General features: G+C 37.9%; 1 protein-coding gene across 14 annotated transcripts in view; it reads left to right on the forward strand.

The window, feature by feature from the left end:
• The window catches only part of nrxn3a (neurexin 3a), a 1,637,233-nt gene that overhangs the window by 692,495 nt on the left and 924,867 nt on the right, over nt 1–19,871 (forward strand). For 8 of the 14 annotated variants that reach the window (XR_007933699.1, XM_051920151.1, XM_051920152.1 and 5 more), the window contains one exon: nt 4,849–4,968. Coding sequence is in view for 12 of the 14 variants with exons in the window: in XM_051920151.1 (XP_051776111.1) it covers nt 4,849–4,968 (120 nt within the window). In the remaining 2 variants the exon portion in view is untranslated. Of the gene's footprint in view, nt 1–1,969; nt 1,997–4,848; nt 4,969–19,871 lie in introns of all 14 variants that reach the window. The other 6 variants (XR_007933698.1, XM_051920149.1, XM_051920148.1 and 3 more) reach the window with 1 other exon arrangement.

A 19,871-nucleotide genomic window follows, 5' to 3' on the forward strand; every position in this document is an offset into this window, starting at 1 on the left:
GTGTGTGTGTGTGTGTGTGTGTGTGTGTGTGTGTGTGTGTGTGTGTGTGTGTGCATTTCAGAGTTGATTTCTGCCTTGTACCTGATGCTACTAGGGTAAGCATCCACTCATGCAAGTCTCACTAATTGGAATAAGAGTGGTTGATATGAGATAGATAGGTTTTTATTTCACACTTAGAAGAAGGTTATGAAATTCAGAAGTATTTTATTAAAGGAGATCCAATAAACAAGTGCACGTGATGTTGAGGTTCTCTGTTTTAACATCTTTTCCCTACCCACATTTTGACCTTAGTGCATCAGCCTTCATTTAATATTTTCCACACATTACAATGACTATTGCTTCTCACCTTCCTGCACCTTATGACCCTGGAAAAGCACAGTTGTTCAGGTTCATTCTTATATAAATGCCACCACTTAGGTTGGGATGTTGAGAATCTCCTTCTATCTTGTACTTAATCCCAGTGCTTGCCTGCACTTCAGTAGCATCTATGCTTCTGCCCTAACACTACACAATAAAATGAAAATCATAATTAATGGAATAAAACAGTAGGAAACTACAAACTTTCAAGACACATCATATGATATGAACCCCTGTGGAGTACAGTCTTGGCGTGAATTTGCAAGACCTACGCAGCACTGTACATATATTGTACAGTATATGTATATTGTATGTGTATTAATATATATTCAATATATTTAGATCAGCAACAATGTTACAGCCACTAACAGGTAAAGTGAATACATTGATTATCTCATTACAATGGCAACTGTCAAAGGATGGGATATTTTAGGCAGCAAGTGAACAGACAGATCTTAAAGGGAATGAAAAATTGGCAAGTGTAAGGATATGAGCAACTTTGATAAGAGCCAAAATTGTGATGGCAAGATGACTGGGTGATAGCATCTCCAAAACTGCAGGTCTTATAGGATACTTCTGGTAAGCAGTGGTTAGTAACTACCAAAAGTGGTCAAATGAAAGTCGACTGGTTAACTGGCAGCATGGTCATGGGTGCCCAAGGCTCTTTGATGCAGGTGGGGAGCAAAGGCTGGGCCATCTGGTCCGATCCCACAGAAGAGCCACTGTAGCACAAAGTGTCTATAAACTTAATGCTGTTCATGAGAGAAAAGTGTCAGAACACACAGAGCATTGCAACATGCTGCCAATCTGGCTGCATAGCCGTAAACTAGTGAGAGTGCCTATGCCGAAAGCACCTACAATGAGCAAGTGAGCATCACAACTGACTTGTTCTTGAAATTCCCCACATCTCAATCTAATTCAGCATTTGTGGGATGTGCTAGAAAAACAAGTCGCAACAACACGTCACTTACAGGACTTAAAAAGTCTGCTGCTTATGGCAAGTGGTTTTAATGTTGTGGCTAATCGATGTACGTACACACACTGTATATACTGTACATATGAGAGTATGGTGTACATTGCATACATTGTAGATAGATAGATAGATAGATAGATAGATAGATAGATAGATAGATAGATAGATAGATAGATAGATATAATTATAAATAAACAGATCATTTGTGTGTGTGCATAGACCCTTAATCCTTTATGTTATTATATTAAATATCTTCTGTATAAATGTGTTGTAATAATTTTTTGGAATTATCTACATTAGGAGGACTGTGTTGTTAAGCTAATCACTCCTTCTAATATTATGCTTTTCTATACTGTATTATGCAGACAAGTTACCTTTTTTAAATGGCATAATGCATTTCTCAGACACAAACCTGTGCATTGCTTTCCAGCTGCTAGACTAAACTTTCTCTGCTTAAATAATCTAATATTTTGTGTTTATTGTCAATGTATTTATTTACATATGGCTGCTGTACTGACTAGAAATGAGGCGATTGCAAGGCCTACATAGATAATAAAGCAGAGCTTTATTAACCAGCATCATTTACCGCCTACTAACCTCTTTTATTGTTTTCGCTTTTCTGTTCTTTTGCTAACAAAGTTGAGTTCACCAAAGCAGATCTACAAGGTAGAAGGTTCAATTCCATTCTGAATATGGCTAAAAGCTGCTCTGTGTAATGTGTGGTGTCATTTTTGTTAATGATTACAAGAAATGGTTCACTTCCTGAAATTTAGACATTTATGTTGGACATAATATATAATGTTTTAGTCACATTTAATTGCCAAAGAAGGTAAGCATTTAATAATTAATAAGTGTATTTTCTTGTTATTTTGTTTAATATATATTTATTGATTTGTTTATTACCCTGCTAACAGTGTGGTGTGAGGTTCATATCTTTGTGCTTCTGTGTCCTGTGTGTTGTATATAATTTCACATTTGTAAATTCTTGTAATATTTTATAGATTCTTAATAACAAATTCACTGTACATTCTGAAAGGTAGGTGATTATGTTGTGGTGCCATTGTCTTCTTCCAGTTGTCGTGTGAAAAAGATTTGACAAGATGTTTTCTTCCCTTCAGTCAGTCTAACAAAACTTAATGAAATTATGGTGAGCTCACTCACCTTCAGAGTTAAACATGAACACTAGTGTGCTCATTCAGCCCAACGTATATTCAGTTGTTGTGGATATTTTACCTTCAGACATTTGTTTTATAAAAACTAGTATGTAGATCATTATTATTTTACATGCAGCTGGGGTCATTCCACTGCAAATTTTGTTGCCAGAGTGGCATGTAGTTCCCCATTGACTCCAACCTGGATAGAGCAGGATTGGGAAATGGATGAATGGGTGAATGAAACCCCTTAGTCTGCCTCTGATATCAAGATGAAATACATTTATTTGATGTACAGATATTTAGATAATTAATCTATATATCTCATACACAAATATTGGTTAATTATTGCATAATATATGGCAGGAGAAATGTGTTTGAACGAAAGAAAGAAAGAAAGAAAGAAAGAAAGAAAGAAAGAAAGAAAGAAAGAAAGAAAGAGAAAATGCATTGTATTGCATCATTTTTATATTATTAACAAATAGTGAATTAAGTTGGTGAATGTTATTTTGATTGTATTTAGATCTACCTAAAATGACAAGTATTAAGAGAATACCATTCATGGGGATATTCAAATTTCAGAGTGGAGATTTTGAATGACTTACATAAATACTGGGTTGGATCCAGTGTTCAAATACATATTATTATTATTATTATTATTATTATTATTCTGCGGTGGGTTGGCACCCTGCCCGGGATTGGTTCCTGCCTTGTGCCATGTGTCGGCTGGGATTGGCTCCAGCAGACCCCCGTGACCCTGTATTCAGATTCAGCGGGTTGGAAAATGGATGGATGGATGGATTATTATTATTTGCATTATGTTATCTTGTTTCATCATGGATCCAGTATCATGGGTGTGAATCCTAAGCCAGTCACTTGTTTGGAGTTGACTTTTAGAGTGGGTTTCTCATCAGGCACTCTTAAAGCTCAGGGTTCTATATTAGGTTGATTGTCAATTCTAAACTGACCTCCATTTATAGGGAGTGTGTGTGTGTGTTTTATGGGGTTGAGGTGTTCCCACCAAAAGCTGGGCTGACGCCTCATTCACAGTGGTCTTCTGCCTTGTGAATGATGCTGGCTTCTACAACCCCTAATTGGATTTAGCAGGTTTGAAAATGTTATGTTGAGTTGCAATGGTTATCTTTAATTTTACATTTTAAATGCCCTGGCATGTCCCTGTTTTGAAATGTCCATGCTAGCCGCTCCAACAAAGATAGAAAAATTATGAAGATGAATACAGTGTACGTCTCTAACAACTAGATAGATAGATAGATAGATAGATAGATAGATAGATAGATAGATAGATAGATAGATAGATAGATAGATAGATAGTGTATAAGAGGCAAAGAGATAAGATACAATCCATAAGGTAAAAATCCATAACAAACAACAAAGCTTTCTATAAGTACTTACTTTATTTAGTTTGCATGCAGCATGGGGAGAGAGGGTGGAAGGGGCCACAACTTGCTGGGGGAGTGTTTATGAAGAAGCGGCACATTTTAAAAACATTTCAGGAAGTGAACCGTATGCTTTTACAGGTTTTTAAGTGATTTCTGTTCTGTACTTCACAATGCATTACACAATAAATGCACTTTAAGCCTTTCCACCCCAGCCTAATTTCTTTTTCACTTTTCTTACATTTTGTTTTGAATGTTTTCCCCCCAATGTTTTCCTTAAAAGCATTGCACTTAAGTGTGTTTAACTTGCAGTTCTCTTGGTTTTCACCTGATTATCGGATGAAGAAGGTGTGCTTCACTAAACTGTTTTTACAGTGACCCGCATTCCCTCTTAGACATATCCTAATAAATCAGGGAAGTTGGGAACTTCTAGCATATACTGTGCATCCCTCTGCATATGGGGACCTCTTCAGAAGAGCAATCTATATTGCAAGAGGGTAAAATTGACAGATTTAAATCATTCATTTTTACCTACTGTAGACTGTTTTTATTGTTAAGGTGTACACACCAATCAAAACACAAAACTAAGCATATTACAGAGATTGAAATCATTAAAACATTTAATTATAAACACTTTTAAAATGGATACTAACAGAATCATAGCAGTATGTCTGAGATTGTGAAACTGCACCAATTAACATATATATTTTTATGTTATATAACAACATCGTATCATTTAATCGACTAAATACATATTGAACACATCTCATATTAAGCAGTTTTTGATCAGATAAACTCTAATACATCAAACAGGACAGTATGCGGAGGTTGCAGCGACTCTAATCCTGCTAGGAGGGAATGCCCTTTTGAAACTCTTTAGTGCATGAAGGGTAGTGTGTTTTTGTGCATGTTGAATGCCAAGATCCACCATTTGCTATCTAATTTATATGTCTGTCCCTGTTCTTCGCAGGTCCCAGTACAACATGTCAGGAGGATTCCTGTGCCAACAGTGGCATCTGCATCCAGCAGTGGGAGAACTTCACGTGCGATTGCTCTATGACTTCTTACTCTGGAAATCAGTGCAATGACCGTGAGTAACTTTTCCTGTTTTGTGATTGCACCTCACATTTTGTTACAAAAATACATTATGTACTGTATAAAGTAAACTTTGGAATTTCTTCCACCTGTACTGTTTGCTGTAGACCATCTCCAAAATATAAAATTCTGTGCATTTACAGCATATGAAGTATCATAGTGAATTAAAGTGAAATAAGTTTTCTTGTGAATAAAACTAATTTGTGCACTGACCAGTAAAATAAAATGGAGGTAAGATTTAAATGCCATTGCAGTTAGGGTGTGTAATAAATGAGAAATCTATATTAAATATTCCAGGTGAACATACAGTATATACAAAAACACACATATATAAAACTCATGTGTAATGGATATATGTTTATTCAGTTGTTGTTTTATTGTGTCATTGTCATAATATCACATATGACCCAGGGAAAGACCCAATTAGCTCCCTACCTCCTGGATGTTCTCCCAGCCATGCTCACGTAGATCCTAAAGCTGTCTAACAACTCAATTAAAATTCTTAGCTTTGTAACTCTAATGACTTCCATCACCTCGTCCCTTTCAAAGCTCTCAAATGCATTTTTATAGTATAAGGTATGCATACTGCTTGCTACATTTCAAAATTTTGTTTTGATAATTTGAGCAATTAGATGTGTTATGCACAAGATATACATTTGAAATGTAGGGAACTAAAAAGATATGTCAAAAATAAATTTTGGGAAAAAGAAAACATCGAAAAATGTAAATTTCTTAACTGAAGGTAACAGAATCTGTTATGCTTCTACGTACAGTAATTGTTTATCAAAAGCATTACTGGTAGGTTAAGGCTAACTGCACATCACAGCACATTACATTACCAATAATATGGCTTGCTTTCCAGAGTCATTCAGGAAGATTTTTTCTGACCACACATAGAAGAGAAGGGAAACAAAGGTTTAAGGTTTGATTTTCATGGGTAATTGAATATAGAAATTCACATTTCAATGTTTTCTTTTTCTGTGCTTATTATTAGTACAATTACACCAGTACTGTCACAATGGTTTGCATTGTCAATGGAGCATTTGCATGCTTTGGTGTGTGAGTAAAACTTGAAATAGTATAGGAGAGTAATGACAGGTAAGTTCCGGCACATCAAGAACATTCAGCATCTTCTCATTCTGCTGCCTTGTGTCGTCAGGAGGTAAGTGACAATCCTTTCTACTGTTTTGTGTTTATTGTTGAATTTTGTTGAAATGATGGAATACCATTTTGGACATTATTATGAATATTTTAGCAAGTGTTTCTAGAATTAAAGTGGAAAGGATTCTATCCTTAATAGGAACAGTATTATCATTGTGCGTGGTTAATAATTAATATTTGTCTATGGTTTTCTGGATCTGCTTGATTAAATTGGCTCATCTGATTTTAAAAATGCAATTTTATCGACCTATTCCTGTGTTGTTTCAATGCATGTGGTTCAGATTTTTGTAGTAGTTGGCGTTTGCTGCATTACTCATTTATTTAGTACTTGAGTTTTGAAAATGTTCTGTGGTATTGTAGATTTCCTTCATTATTTCCAAGTTGCTTGTATATCCATTTTTACTGCTTCTCTCAGGTAAAGAGTATATTTCTGAGGTGGTTTTGTCGGAAGTTAAAGAGCGACACACAAATGTGAATCTATATTGCTGCTCTGGGTTTTCTTTCAGATAATTATTTCAGTTTTTACTTGTGATTTTTTTTTGCTGAAATTGGCCTAATTGATTGGCCACCTACTTATACACAGCAGGCTTTGAACGCTTTTCCAGAATTGCTTTTCATTTAAAAGTTGGCAGCTGCACAGCTTCTTAGAGGGTATGGAAAAACAACAGTTTATTTTGAGGAGAACAAACAGTTAGCCGTATCTCATGCAGAGTAACTGCTGAAATTTAGAGGCTTGTCAGGTAATCTCATTCTGAAGTTGCAGAGAGACACTAATTATTGAAGGCATTCATCTGGATTAAGAGGAATAAAACTATTTGAAAAAAATGTATACACACGCAGTTGCATGTATGAGTAAATAAGAGTACAGTACAAAGTAAAAAGTGCTTTAAGCTTTGACATATTCAGTCAAACAACCCTGTGTGGACCTTCTCCTATAAGATAAAATAAAACTCCTGTCAACCATCAGTTCCAAACTGAGGCCCGTAGCCAGCATTTTTCATTAAAGTTAATCTGTTGTTCCGAGTTTAATTAACATCTATTACAGTTCTTCTCAATTATTTGTCAGGTTTTTGTACTTGATGACTAAGTGAACAATAGTCCACCAAGCTCTTTTGCCAATTTTTAGCACTGCTTTTATCTCCCAGAGTGGAACCCATTCTTCTCATTATCTATCTTCTTCTCAGATTTTTTTACACATTATAACAGTAAAACAATCTAGATGAGAACAAGCTATTCAGTCCAACAAAGCCTGCCAGATCTGTGTACTTAGTTCTTCTAAAATAACTTTTGAAAGTCCCTAAAGTCCTACTGTCTACCACAATACTTGAAAATGTATACAAAGTGTCTATGGTTCTATGTTTTGTGAAGAAAAACTTCTTATTGTTTTTGCAAAATTTACCCTTAATAAGTTTCCAACTGTGTCCCCGTGTTCTTGATGATCTCATTTTAAAGTAATGACTTTGTCCACTGTACTAATTCCCTTCATAATTTTGAACACTTCAGCCATGTCACACTTTAATGTCCCCTTGCTGAAACTGAAAAGGCTCAACTTCTTTAATTTTTCCTTATAACTCACCTCCATTCACACTCAAGTGGTCATCCATTTCTGTAATTGCATCACATGCAAAGAGGAGATTATAAGTACACGCAGTTTCTCTCTTGAGATGGTTAAGGTCTCTGTCTGTACTAGGTTGAAGAATTCAAGAATATGAAAAGATCTCAAAGTACAGCCAGTACTTCTCTCATTCTTAATTTCCCGTTTGATATAGTTTGAGCATGTAGTGAGAATGGTGACAGGATGCTTTCCACAGATGGTACACCAGGAACAGAGCAATGACAAATGAGCCAAGACAGATTGCATGCACCCTGTTTCCCAGAAAGCACCTGGTATTTTTTCCAGAAATAACCAGAGACTTTTGTTTGAGTTATGATAGCCTGGTCCATCCAGCTTTTCTATAGCCACTATGACCCTCACCAGGACGAGTGAGTAAAAAATGAAAAAAATTAGAGTCAAGTGTGTGCACCTTACATAGAAGAATACACAGAGGAGCACTTATGAAGATGCAGGAAGAACATGCAAACTCATCACAAATTAAACATGGATCCTTGAAACTAGAAGGCATTCCTGCGCCACCTCTGTTGTAAAGTGACAAAGTTTATTTTTGTAAAGGTCAGGTAGCCAATAAAATGTTAGGTGGTGTTTCAACTGCCCAATAAAATGATTTGAATAGACTTCATAGGCCATATGTTCTTAGCTCTGTCCGTTTCTGTAAAGACCAGAGAGCATTTGTGCAAGTTATTTATTAATTTTCTTAACTGAGCGATAAGCTCACTTCAGTTAATTCTTATCTTTAAGGTAATTGATTCCTCCTCCTAATTAATCCTAATGACATGTTTTCTTTTAATTACATAATTCTGAAATACTTTAGATGAGAAATTAATCTGGTTAACGATCATCAGTCCCATAGACTAAGATGTTATTCACTTTATTAATCTGACTCTCTGTCTACAATAAGCAATATAAAGAATCAGCACACGGATAATAAAAGGTAGTCTATGAGATTTTCTCGACTGGGGCTTTCTCTTTAAAGATAACAAGCTGCAACTTTGCAACCTCATCAAATACTTTTTGTTCCATTTCTTTGTTTATTTGTTTTTCTTGAGGGAAGGAAAGAATTTTCCAGCATTTTCTTGTATGATTCTACGGTACATTGCACATTGAAAAGTAAAAGTAATGCCTAAGCCATTTTTGAAGGTGGGTAACCTCTTCCTTTATCTAAGGAGTCTTATCAAAATTGCTTTGCACTAGGCTATTAGCCTGGGTTGGGTGCCGAGGCTTTTGAAATCAGATTTCTCAGTGAGACAGGATCCCGTGCCCTGCTGTCTGAGCTTCTGTAGCTAATCAGATCACCATTTCAGGGAGAGAAGGTGCTCTTATCTCCCTCTACCGCTAACAGCCTCTCCTTTCTCAGTGTGTGACCCAGGAGGAGAAGGCATGACATTCGGACTACATTTAAAATGGGAGAGATACAATCCCACACAATATGAATGCTGAAATGAATCAAAGCGGCTGACTGAATGACAGCTCTTTCAAATAAAAGACAGAATTGTTGATAGAGCCTAATTGTACTGGGAAACACACAGTTTTCATGCAATCTGATTTGTAGACCATGGACAGATGTATAGTCCTTACTTAGTAGAAAACTGGCAATATTGTGTATACTGAATACGATCATTTTAATGCACTATGATGGACTATGGCTCTGAGACAATTCATGCCGTCTATGTCATCAGAGGAAGCCTTTAACTTATCTGTTAAACCTTTTATAATTAATGTTCAAAAGATTTTTAAGATCACTGCAAAATATTGTAATGGTTATGGCTGCTGGTCCTCTGTTCCAGACGATTAGGGGTTCAAATAGATGTTTCTTCATAGTTCATTATCTCCCACTTTTCAAATTCGCTTGTGTATTAGCGGTGAGAGGAAAAGTAAAAGGGACACTGCTTTGCGGATGTTAGTGGCTAAGTGACGTTGTCTTTCTTCGGAGGTTTCGTTTTGCCGACGTGCTCGCCTCGGTTGTGTTATTAGCGGTTAAGCAAGTTTTCTTTTTCCTCAGAGGCGGAGCCTTTACCCCAACTCCACCTCTCACTTCCGGGCCAGACAGACACACACACTTCCATGCTTAGATGTTTATATATATATATATATATATATATATATATATATATATATATATATTCACGGCATTCGAAGTCTGTGTCACAATCTGATTGTATGGGTGGTTACCTACCAGGTAACGCTTGTGGTTGGCCAGCAATCTGCTAACATCCGCCACGGTGCCCTCAGTTTGTGACGAGCAGATCATAGAATGGTTGAAATAGTTTACTGTCAAATAAATGCAAAGAGTACGCGACACGTGTTTCGCCCTCATTCTGGGCTCATCAGGCGTACACACTCCACTGCACTCCCTCTCGGGAATCGAACCTCGGACGTCAGCGCCAGAGGCGATGCCCCTAACGTTGCGCCACGGCGTGTGGTTCGTTTATTTGACAGCATGTAGATCGGGGTAATTACATTCACGGCATTCGAAGTCTGTGTCACAATCTGATTGTATACGGCCTTTTCTATTTAGGAGAGCAGATTAACACAATTGCCTCTAATTATTGTTTTATCTTTGTTTTTATCTTGTTGTGTCTTTGTTTTAATTTTTTTATGTTACACTTTGAGGTTTACTACAAATGTAAAGTGCCTTATAAATAAAATGAATTATTATTATTATTTTATATATATATATATATATATATATATATATATATATATATATATATATATATATATATATATATATATATACAGAGAGAGAGAGAGAGAGTTTTAGGGTAATTTTTTATCTTCTGGGATTGGTGGAGTTGTTTTTCTTTTTGTGAATACACACACTTGCTTTTTTTTGTAGATATTTGTTTCTGTTTTTCCCTTTTGAAGAGATTCCTGAGTCAGGTTCAAATAAGGAAGACTGAGTTTATTTTGTGTGTGTGTAGTTTTTTATATCGGGGACTGTAGTAGTGTACTGTACTTACTGTAAATATCCAATTTTTTTTTCTTTTTCATTCTATTTGCTTTTGATTGAGTGTCAATTCTGTGTCCTGCGGTGGGTTGGCACCCTGCCCGGGATTGGTTCCTGCCTTGTGCCCTGTGTTGGCTGGGATTGGCTCCAGCAGACCCCTGTGACCCTGTGTTCGGATTCAGCAGGTGGGAAAATGGATGGATGGATGGAGTGTCAATTCTGGAGGACTGTGAAGCAAGACTTGCCTGACAGTGCTGTGTTTTGTTGTACAGCACTCTTGTAAATATACTTGCACCTTTCATTCTTCCATTTTGACGCGTGTCTCTTCTCTCCTCTGATCCTGTTCAGCTCATGATCTATGAGATGTTCAGAGTGTAGGTTGGGGTCACTTTCCCACTATACAGCATATCACAATGTGCTCCCCTTCACCACCTGATGGGTTGCTGCCACTCAACCATCCAGTCCCACCCAGCCTGTAAGGTGGCTGTTACAATAATTTTCACAAACCCACTAATGGGCAGTGAGTGATTTAAAACACCATAAGTTGTTTTTAATATTTATTTTCAGTAACCCCCAAGATTTGAATTCAGGCTCCCAGGGGTCAAAAGGGTAAATTAAATCTCAGAGCCCACATGACCTCACTTTATTCTGGAAGGTTGCCAGTTCAAAATCCCATTACTACCAAAAGGGACCCTACTCTGTTAGGCCCTTAAGAAAGTCTCTTCACCTGCAAATTGATCCAGGGGAACTATACAATGGCCCACCCTGCACTCTGACCACGAAAGGACATGCAAAAAGAGAATTTCCCCTCAGAGATTAATAAGGCATATCAAATCAAATCAAATTTGCATCCTGGATCTGAGGTATTACCTATTAATCCACGTATGGCACAAATTTGTGTCAATGGTTAAAACACTGATGTTCAAACCATTTCCATGTTGTTGACCAGGACCGTCTGACGGTTGTGATAAATGTTCTGTAACCATCAGTACCAGAAATGCCTCTCTGTCATATTCAGTTCTTGTCAAATTTACATACTCTATATCTGATGAAAGTATGGCTTAGGAATTCTTAAGTGTCTTATTATCGCAGAATAAAGGTTGCTGTGGTCTGAACTGAGGTTATTGCCTTTTTTGAAGGTGAATTTCCAGATGTTATGTGAGAGTGTGCCATGCTTTAAAACAACTTTATTTGCACGCTTAGCCATGCTGATCTTCATGTTGGGTTTTTATACGTGTAATTAAGATGCCTAGGAAGACCATAAAGTCTGGGCGTTCCTCATGGGTAATTGATCTGTCTGCCCTTTTTATGGCTTTTCCACTTTTCCTCTCACTGAATATTAAAAGCACTAACTTACCAACTCATTGTCTTTTTCTTGACTTCACCCTCTCATAAGTGAACTACCACTTCAGACTCTCATCCCAATTCCATTACTTTTCCTCAATGATAAACTGTATTTCCCATCTCTAGGGTATTTCCAAGCCAAGCACCAGGCTAGAACCAAGCCTCAGTGGCCCCTGCTGTCATTTCTATATGTTCAGTAATCAGTAAAGGAATTGGTCCGAGACTGCACAATATCTCACTCTTCCTAGTCAGTGATAGTATACCTCCATCAAATGAGCAGTAGGGAAATCAATATCTTTCTGGTTGTCTGTATTGATTGTATCCTTGAAAATACAGCATTTCTGGAACCGTGCTGCATCCACCATACAATACGTACTTCGCTTACTTTCCACACTTGCATAGAGAGATGCCCATTGAAAGACAGGGTTGATTTCCTTTGGACCCAAGTCAGGCATGCCCCTTAATCTGCAGCCTTGGCAAGCTTTTGCAGCCTGGGCATCCCACACATTCAGCATGTGTGTGAAACACATATAATCTGTATTTCCTCACATATACACATTACTGTCCTTTCAGTAACAAAGGTACTATTCATGTCATATTTCACAATGCAGAACAGTGAATCAAAACTCATTTCCAGAGATACTTCAAAACTTAATTAAATAATGCAGTGAAAGTAATACAAGTGTCAAGTTTGTCAGACCCCATAAATATCTGTTTCTCTGCGGTCGGACGGGTAGAATTGCTGCAATTGAAAAGACATGTCGTATGCTCCACCTTTGGATCCATTAAGATTAAAGATGATGTATAGTAGAAATTTCATTTCATCAATCATAAAATCACAGGCTGATGACAAAGCCATTTTGCAGCATGTGACCTCTAGTTTGTCCTGTGGTTAAAAGCTACTCCTTTCATACACATCAGTGTGTCTTGTAGTTGCTGGGAATCACTTTAGCTTTGCTTCAGTGATGCATCTTTATAACTGTATGTCAGAAATGAAAGGAAAAGCATATATTACAATATCATGAGGTAAACATAGCACAGCAGCACAGGACCAGCCCAGTTCTTTCTGGCTGAAGTAGCCACTGTAGCCTTTTCCGTCTTTGCTCAGTTTGAGCTTCTTTGACATAGATAGATAGATAGATAGATAGATAGATAGATAGATAGATAGATAGATAGATAGATAGATAGATAGATAGATAGATAGATAGATAGATAGATAGATAGATAGATAGATAGATAGATAGATAGATAGATAGATAGATAGATACTTTATTAACCCCCAAGGGGAAATTCAAATACTCCAGCAACAGCATACTGCTAAAAAACAATATTAAATTAAAGAGTGATAACAATGCAGGTATAACGGACAACAACTTTGTATAATGTTGACGTTTAACCCCCCCCCCCCGAGTGGAATTGAAGAGTCACATTGTGTGGGGGAGGAACGATCTCCTCAGTCTGTCAGTGGAGCAGGACAGTGACAGCAGTCTGGCGCTGAAGCTGCTCTTCTGTCTGGAGATGATCCTGTTTAGTGGATGCAGTGGATTCTCCATGATTGACAGGAGTCTGCTCAGCGCCCGTCGCTCTGCCATGGATGTCAAACTGTCCATCTCCATGCCTACAATAGAGCCTGCCTTCCTCACCAGTTTGTCCAGGCGTGAGGTGTCCCTGTTCTTTATGCTACCTCCCCAGCACATCGCCACAACCATCTTGTAGAACATCTGCAGCATCTTATTGCAGATGTTGAAGGACGCCAGCCTTCTAAGGAAGTATAGTCGGCTCTGTCCTCTCTTGCACAGAGCATCTGTATTGGCAGTCCAGTCCAATTTATCATCCAGTTGCACTCCCAGGTATTTATAGGTCTGCACCCTCTGCACACAGTCACCTCTGATGATCACGGGGTCCATGAGGGGCCTGGGCCTCCTAAAATCCACCACCAGCTTCTTGGTTTTGCTGGTGTTCAGTTGTAGGTGGTTTGAGTCGCACCATTTAACTTGATTAAGTTCCTATACTCCTCCTCCTGCCCACTCCTGATGCAGCCCACGATAGCAGTGTCATCAGCGAACTTTTGCATGTGGCAGGACTCCGAGTTGTATTGGAAGTCTGGTGTACTGTATATAGGCTGAACAGGACCGGAGAAAGTACAGTCCCCTGCGGCGCTCCTGTGCTGCTGACCACAATGTCAGACCTGCAGTTCCCGATATGCAAATACTGAGGTCTGTCTGTAAGATAGTCCATGATCCATGCCACTAGGTATGAATCTACTCCCATCTCTGTCAGCTTGTCCCTAAGGAGCAGAGGTTGGATGGTGTTGAAGGTGCTAGAGAAGTATGCAGTTCTCATTGCAAAATGACCAACACTCACCTGAATCACAATCAATATCCATGGAATGTCACTTGTTAGACTATGTAGAGATGATTTTGACTACTTTTTCAAAGGACAGTGGCCTTTGTTTTTTTAAGAATCTGAGTTAAGTGTAACTTTTGGTTTCTCCATTGAGATTGTCATACATTTCCTTATAAAGCTTTTCAAATGTTAATGCACTGAAATCAACATAAAATACTCAAACCCACTTACTCTAATCCAGTTTGGGGTAATAGGAGAGCCAGAAGCTGTTGTGGCAGCACAGGGCACACTGCAGAAGGCAGGCAAGGAGAGGCTGTCAGTCAATCACAGGACTCACTCATGTGCACATGAACAATAATTGCATGTGGCTAATTTGCAGTTGGCAATTAACTTACCCAGAACCTCTTTGATGATGTGGAATGACAACTGGAGTACCTGAAGGAGAACCTACATGGACAAGGGATAAAATGCAAACTCTTCATGGACAACAACCGGTTACAAGATTTTAACTAAGGAAAGTGGACCTGTGAAGCAGCAGTGCTCAGTCCTCTACCAATGTGTCACTCAAGAATCAAATTTAGTACTCTGTTAAGAGGTGCTAGGAAACACATAGTTCTCAGGTAAAGGTAGTTCATATAGAGGAAGCTGAACATTTTCATTTTGCCGGCACATTCTTTTGTTTTCTGTAGTACAGTGAGCACCGATCTTGCTTTTGAAAATAGTTATTGTCTGTTGTTACCTGCATTGTTATCAATCTTTAATTTAATATTTTCTTTATCAGTATGCTGCTGCTGGAGTATGTGAATTTCCCCTTGGGATTAATAAAGTATCTATCTATCTAATCCTGCCTACTATACTACAAATATTTATCTATCATATAGTGCCTTTCACATCTATCTATCTATCTATCTATCTATCTATCTATCTATCTATCTATCTATCTATCTATCTATCTATCTATCTATCTATCTATCTATCTCTCTATCTGTCTGTCTGTCTGTCTGTCTGTCTGTCTGTCTAGAGCTCCTCAACCAAACATTGATGTAGGGATGTAAAAGCAATTTTTGCATATGGGTGAAAGATATGAGTATTTGACAATCTCCTCGTTTGTCGGATGTGTTTCCCCATTGCTGTCGTTTCTGTATTCTGTTGTGTGGAGTATGTGTAGCGTGTCGATGAGCCATAGTATTAATGAGGTGCTCAATGGCTCTGTATTCAGGCTTACGTCTCATTGTTCTTCATCAGTGTAGCAACTCCTGTTCATGGCTTAACACTCAGGAGATGTCGTTGCTGGAGATCTTTTTCATACCATCATGGTGTAGAGCACTGTATTTTGCGATCCTTAAGATGACTTAGTGTGAGAACAGGAGCGCAGGTCAGTTTGTGAAGGCATTTTTCTGCCATTGTCACATGCTCATTCTGTTTCCTGTACTTGGTGCTCAGCAGATAGCTCTGCTCTTCTTCTTATTCTTCCTAACAGCAAGGTGCTTCACACTCAGCAGGTATTGCTGCTGTTCTTTTTGTTTCTGCCATTTCACCCTTTCCAGCAGTGGAGGTTGCTGCTACCCCAATTTTTTGTTTCACCAACATGTATCACATCATAAACTTTTGATCAAGGTTCTAGCCCCAGTGGTTCGTGAGTAATCGTTTGACAGATGGACACAAGCCTCAGCATTTTATATATTTAGATTTACATGTATTTAAATATGCATGTATTTGTGGGCTGAATGGAATTTTCTGTACCTACCTCCTTCCATAAAAGCCATACAAAGATAAATTGAATTGGATTGAATATGAGTGAACCTCATGTAGCACACAATTGGTGTCTCTCAGGCTTTTCTTGTCACATTTTAGTATTTGACTAGTTTAGACTATCCAACATGCATTTGGTATCATGCTGCTGATTAACAGTAACCCTGAAAAGTGAGTCACGTAGGCTCTCTGTATGGCAGCAGTATTCAAAGACAATAAGTTCAGAGGACATTTATAATTTAGTTTACCTTGTTCACTGCAGACTGCCTGTTGACTTATAGGCAGTCTCACGCTAACCATGTCTAATTGCTGTGGCTCTGCACATAACTGCAATAACAACATGACCATATTCAATTGCTTTTTCCCATCCCACACTGGTTAAAAAGAATTCACAGTATGAAAAGAGCAAAAATACTTTTTCATTTTGCTTTAACACTACAAAAACTAGCGTGTTCTACATATTGATTGTGTTGTAGGTATAAAAGCTCAACTAAGCTTCAGCCTGAAAATGATTATTTGCAATGAGGACTGGGAGATCAGGGTCCATTGTAATTTTCTCATTTCACCCCATAACGCTTCACAGCAGTTACATGATTTAAAGGCAATGCCTCGTGTTTTCGCCTACCCCAAGGGGCTCTACTTTCTTAAACCTGCTCTAGTTCTGCTTATTCAGTGTTTTCTTGAAAATCCTTGTTCTAGGCTTAAGGTATTCTACAAGGCCAGGGCTTGTTAGTTCAGTGGAGTCAGCCTTCATTCAGCAATTATTTTGTATTGTTATTATGACTGCACTTAATTTACTCTCTTGTCTTCAACCAATACATATTGGGCATGAAATCTTACATTAACAAAACATCCATTCAATCCATTCCCAAATGCATTATTCCATTTCAGGGGCACAGGCAAGGAAGCTAGTGCCTTTTCCATCAGTATGTTAAGGAATTAACCCCAGATGGGGCACCAGTCCAAGGTAGGGCACACGCACTGACTGTCACATGAGGTCAATTTAGAGCCATCAGTTCATTCATCAGGGATGTTCTTGGAATGTGGGAAGGACAACTGGGATACCTAGAGAAAAGCCCACAAATACTAATATAACAACTATGCCAGTACAACCAACTACTCAAAAAAAAATTAAGGGATCATCGGTATCTCCTCCATACTCTTGCAAGTGTGCTGGGGGACCTTCTTGTGATAGGCACGTATGGATGTGCCATCTTGGAGGAGCTGGAATACCTGTGCAACCTGAATCGGCTGCGGGTGTCACCTCATGCTACCAGTAGTGACAAGGACACTAGCAAAACACAAAACTAGAGAAGAATCAGTCAGGAAGGAGAAGGCGAGAGCAATCGTCTGTGGCCACCACCTACAAAACCATTTTGGGGGTTGTCTTGCTGTTGCCTCTCCAGTGCACTTCTTGTCATTTTCATTTGCACCAAAGCGGGTGAAGTTGATTCACAATCGCTTATACTTCCTAATTGAACAGATTGATATTCCTGAAGCTTAATTCACTTGGTGTTAGATTGTGATGATTAAGTGTTCTCTTCATTTTTTGAGCAGTATATACAGCAATATTGCAATAACTCAAATTGGCATTATCTAAGAAAGACTTCTTAATGGTGTGGCAAAAGCTAACACCAGAATGACTGACCACATGAGAACATATACAGCTGTATTTCCAACATTCAAAGATTTTACTGATTTCTCTTCCTCCAAATGAAAGCAAGGGATTAATTTGTAATAATCTGAGTAAGTTTGGTTGATGGAAATAATGAGAGAATTAAAAAAAAATGAAAGCAGGTGTTATGGTATAGCTAAGAATTTCACCGTACTTTGTACAAGTAACCAAACTGACCCTGGAAGTCTATAATGACCCTGTAAACCCAATAAGTCTATTTTGTGACTCTATACTATGAAGGTGCGTTGGAATGTGGTGTGGTGTGTAAGTACAATATGCACCGTCTGTTGTTACCCAAAGAAGGAAACACTAGATGGCAGCATAGCATTGGTATGAGCTGTTCTTCCTTTCCAGTGGGGCACAGAGAAAAAGCAATAAAAACAGGCATATAATAATAAAATGGTGGTATTTCCATTCAATTTATATAACTATTTAAGCCTGTGTTGTTTTTATAGATGCAGCTTGTCGGATTTGAATGGGTCGCCGCTTTTTGTACAGTCTTGTTGTTTATTATGGTGTAAACACTATGGTATATGCTATAATATGCAATAGTTCAGTTAGATGGAAATTTTGTCAAGCAATGATTTGAAATCTGATTTTGTGATTATAAGCATCTGATGCCTTGACTGTGTGTTTTGTCTTTAGACCAAGTCAACTGTAATTTATAAGGTTTTTTTTTTTTTTTTTTTTTTGATATCCAGCACTACAATGTCAAGAGAACTACCTTGATGGACAACATAAATGGGCACTTTAACAGATTGCTGGGCTTCTGCAGGCTATTAATTTGATTCATCATTGGCTATAGAGGCTTTAAATTTACTGACATGATTCATATTTTGGTTTGGTTTTCTTTTTATTTGTCTTACTCATTTTCATCACTTATGATTTTGTAATATTTTTGCTATATTTTTTTTTCTTCATTAAATGAACACAATCAATCAGTCCTCAGGGGGTCTGGAGCACATTCTAGCAGGCTGGGCAACCTAAAACACATATCTTTGAGATATGAGAAGAAAAATGAGGTACTGAAGAAAACTTCATGTAGACCAAGAGAAGATACCAACTCCAGAGAGCAAGTGACCAGGGAAGGGATCGGATCTGTGATGCACCGGTCCTAGCCACACTGCCACAGCTTTTCACATTAAGATTGATAAAGCCATGCTTGAAAACAAGGTTCATGATCTGCAAAAAACAATTCAGTCCAAATGCATCACAAAATTAGACTGTGCATACAGTATATTTTACATGTGTCAAAATTCTGAACTTACTATTATCCATTATCGGTATACAGCATGAAGCAGACGCTGCCTGAGCCACGGCAAAATGCTTTAGAGACTTTCCTGTACGAACTTTGTGGTTTAGAAAAAGTTTCATCCCAAGAACTATAAACGCACTAAATCAGTCCATCAAGTGGTCCTTGTAGAACTGTTTGGACTTATAAGTACAATCACCTCACTGTAAACTTGGGATACAGTTATAATATTACACAACCAGCGCCACTTTATAAAGTGCGAATTTACATATTGATGACGATATCATTTTTAAGATGAAACGCAGCAAAATATGTTTATTATATTATACAGATAAAACTTTAACTTCATTTAAATAATCTGTATTGTTAAAAATTAAACATGTGAAGACATGGTGCTGCAGCTCTAGCTATTTCATGGATTGTTCCTGCATTGTGTTGTATTCTTGCTCGTGCTGACGCGACACTGGAAGGATAGACGCATAGAATAATTAAACACATACTACGAAGATATTTCAATGTTCCTTAAAAGTTTTGAAGAATCGGCGTTCTAAGCTTACAGATGGCTTCACGTCTATTACAGAGCCGATTGTGTGGCGATTGGGTATTTGGAGAAAGAAAAGTAAGGACAGGAATTGGAGGTTAGTACGTTTGAAAGAGACAATACTTTTGTAATAAATTATTTCATCGAAGGTCGCGCATGGCGCAGCAAGCCTCTTGCGTGAGACATGAACAATCACTGTGCCACCGTGTCCCCATGTTTAATAACATGCTTTTATTCCTATCATCATGAAAAAGATATCACG

The sequence above is a fragment of the Erpetoichthys calabaricus genome, chromosome 16 (assembly GCF_900747795.2).
Source record: "Erpetoichthys calabaricus chromosome 16, fErpCal1.3, whole genome shotgun sequence".
NCBI classification, from domain to species: Eukaryota; Metazoa; Chordata; class Cladistia; order Polypteriformes; family Polypteridae; genus Erpetoichthys; species Erpetoichthys calabaricus.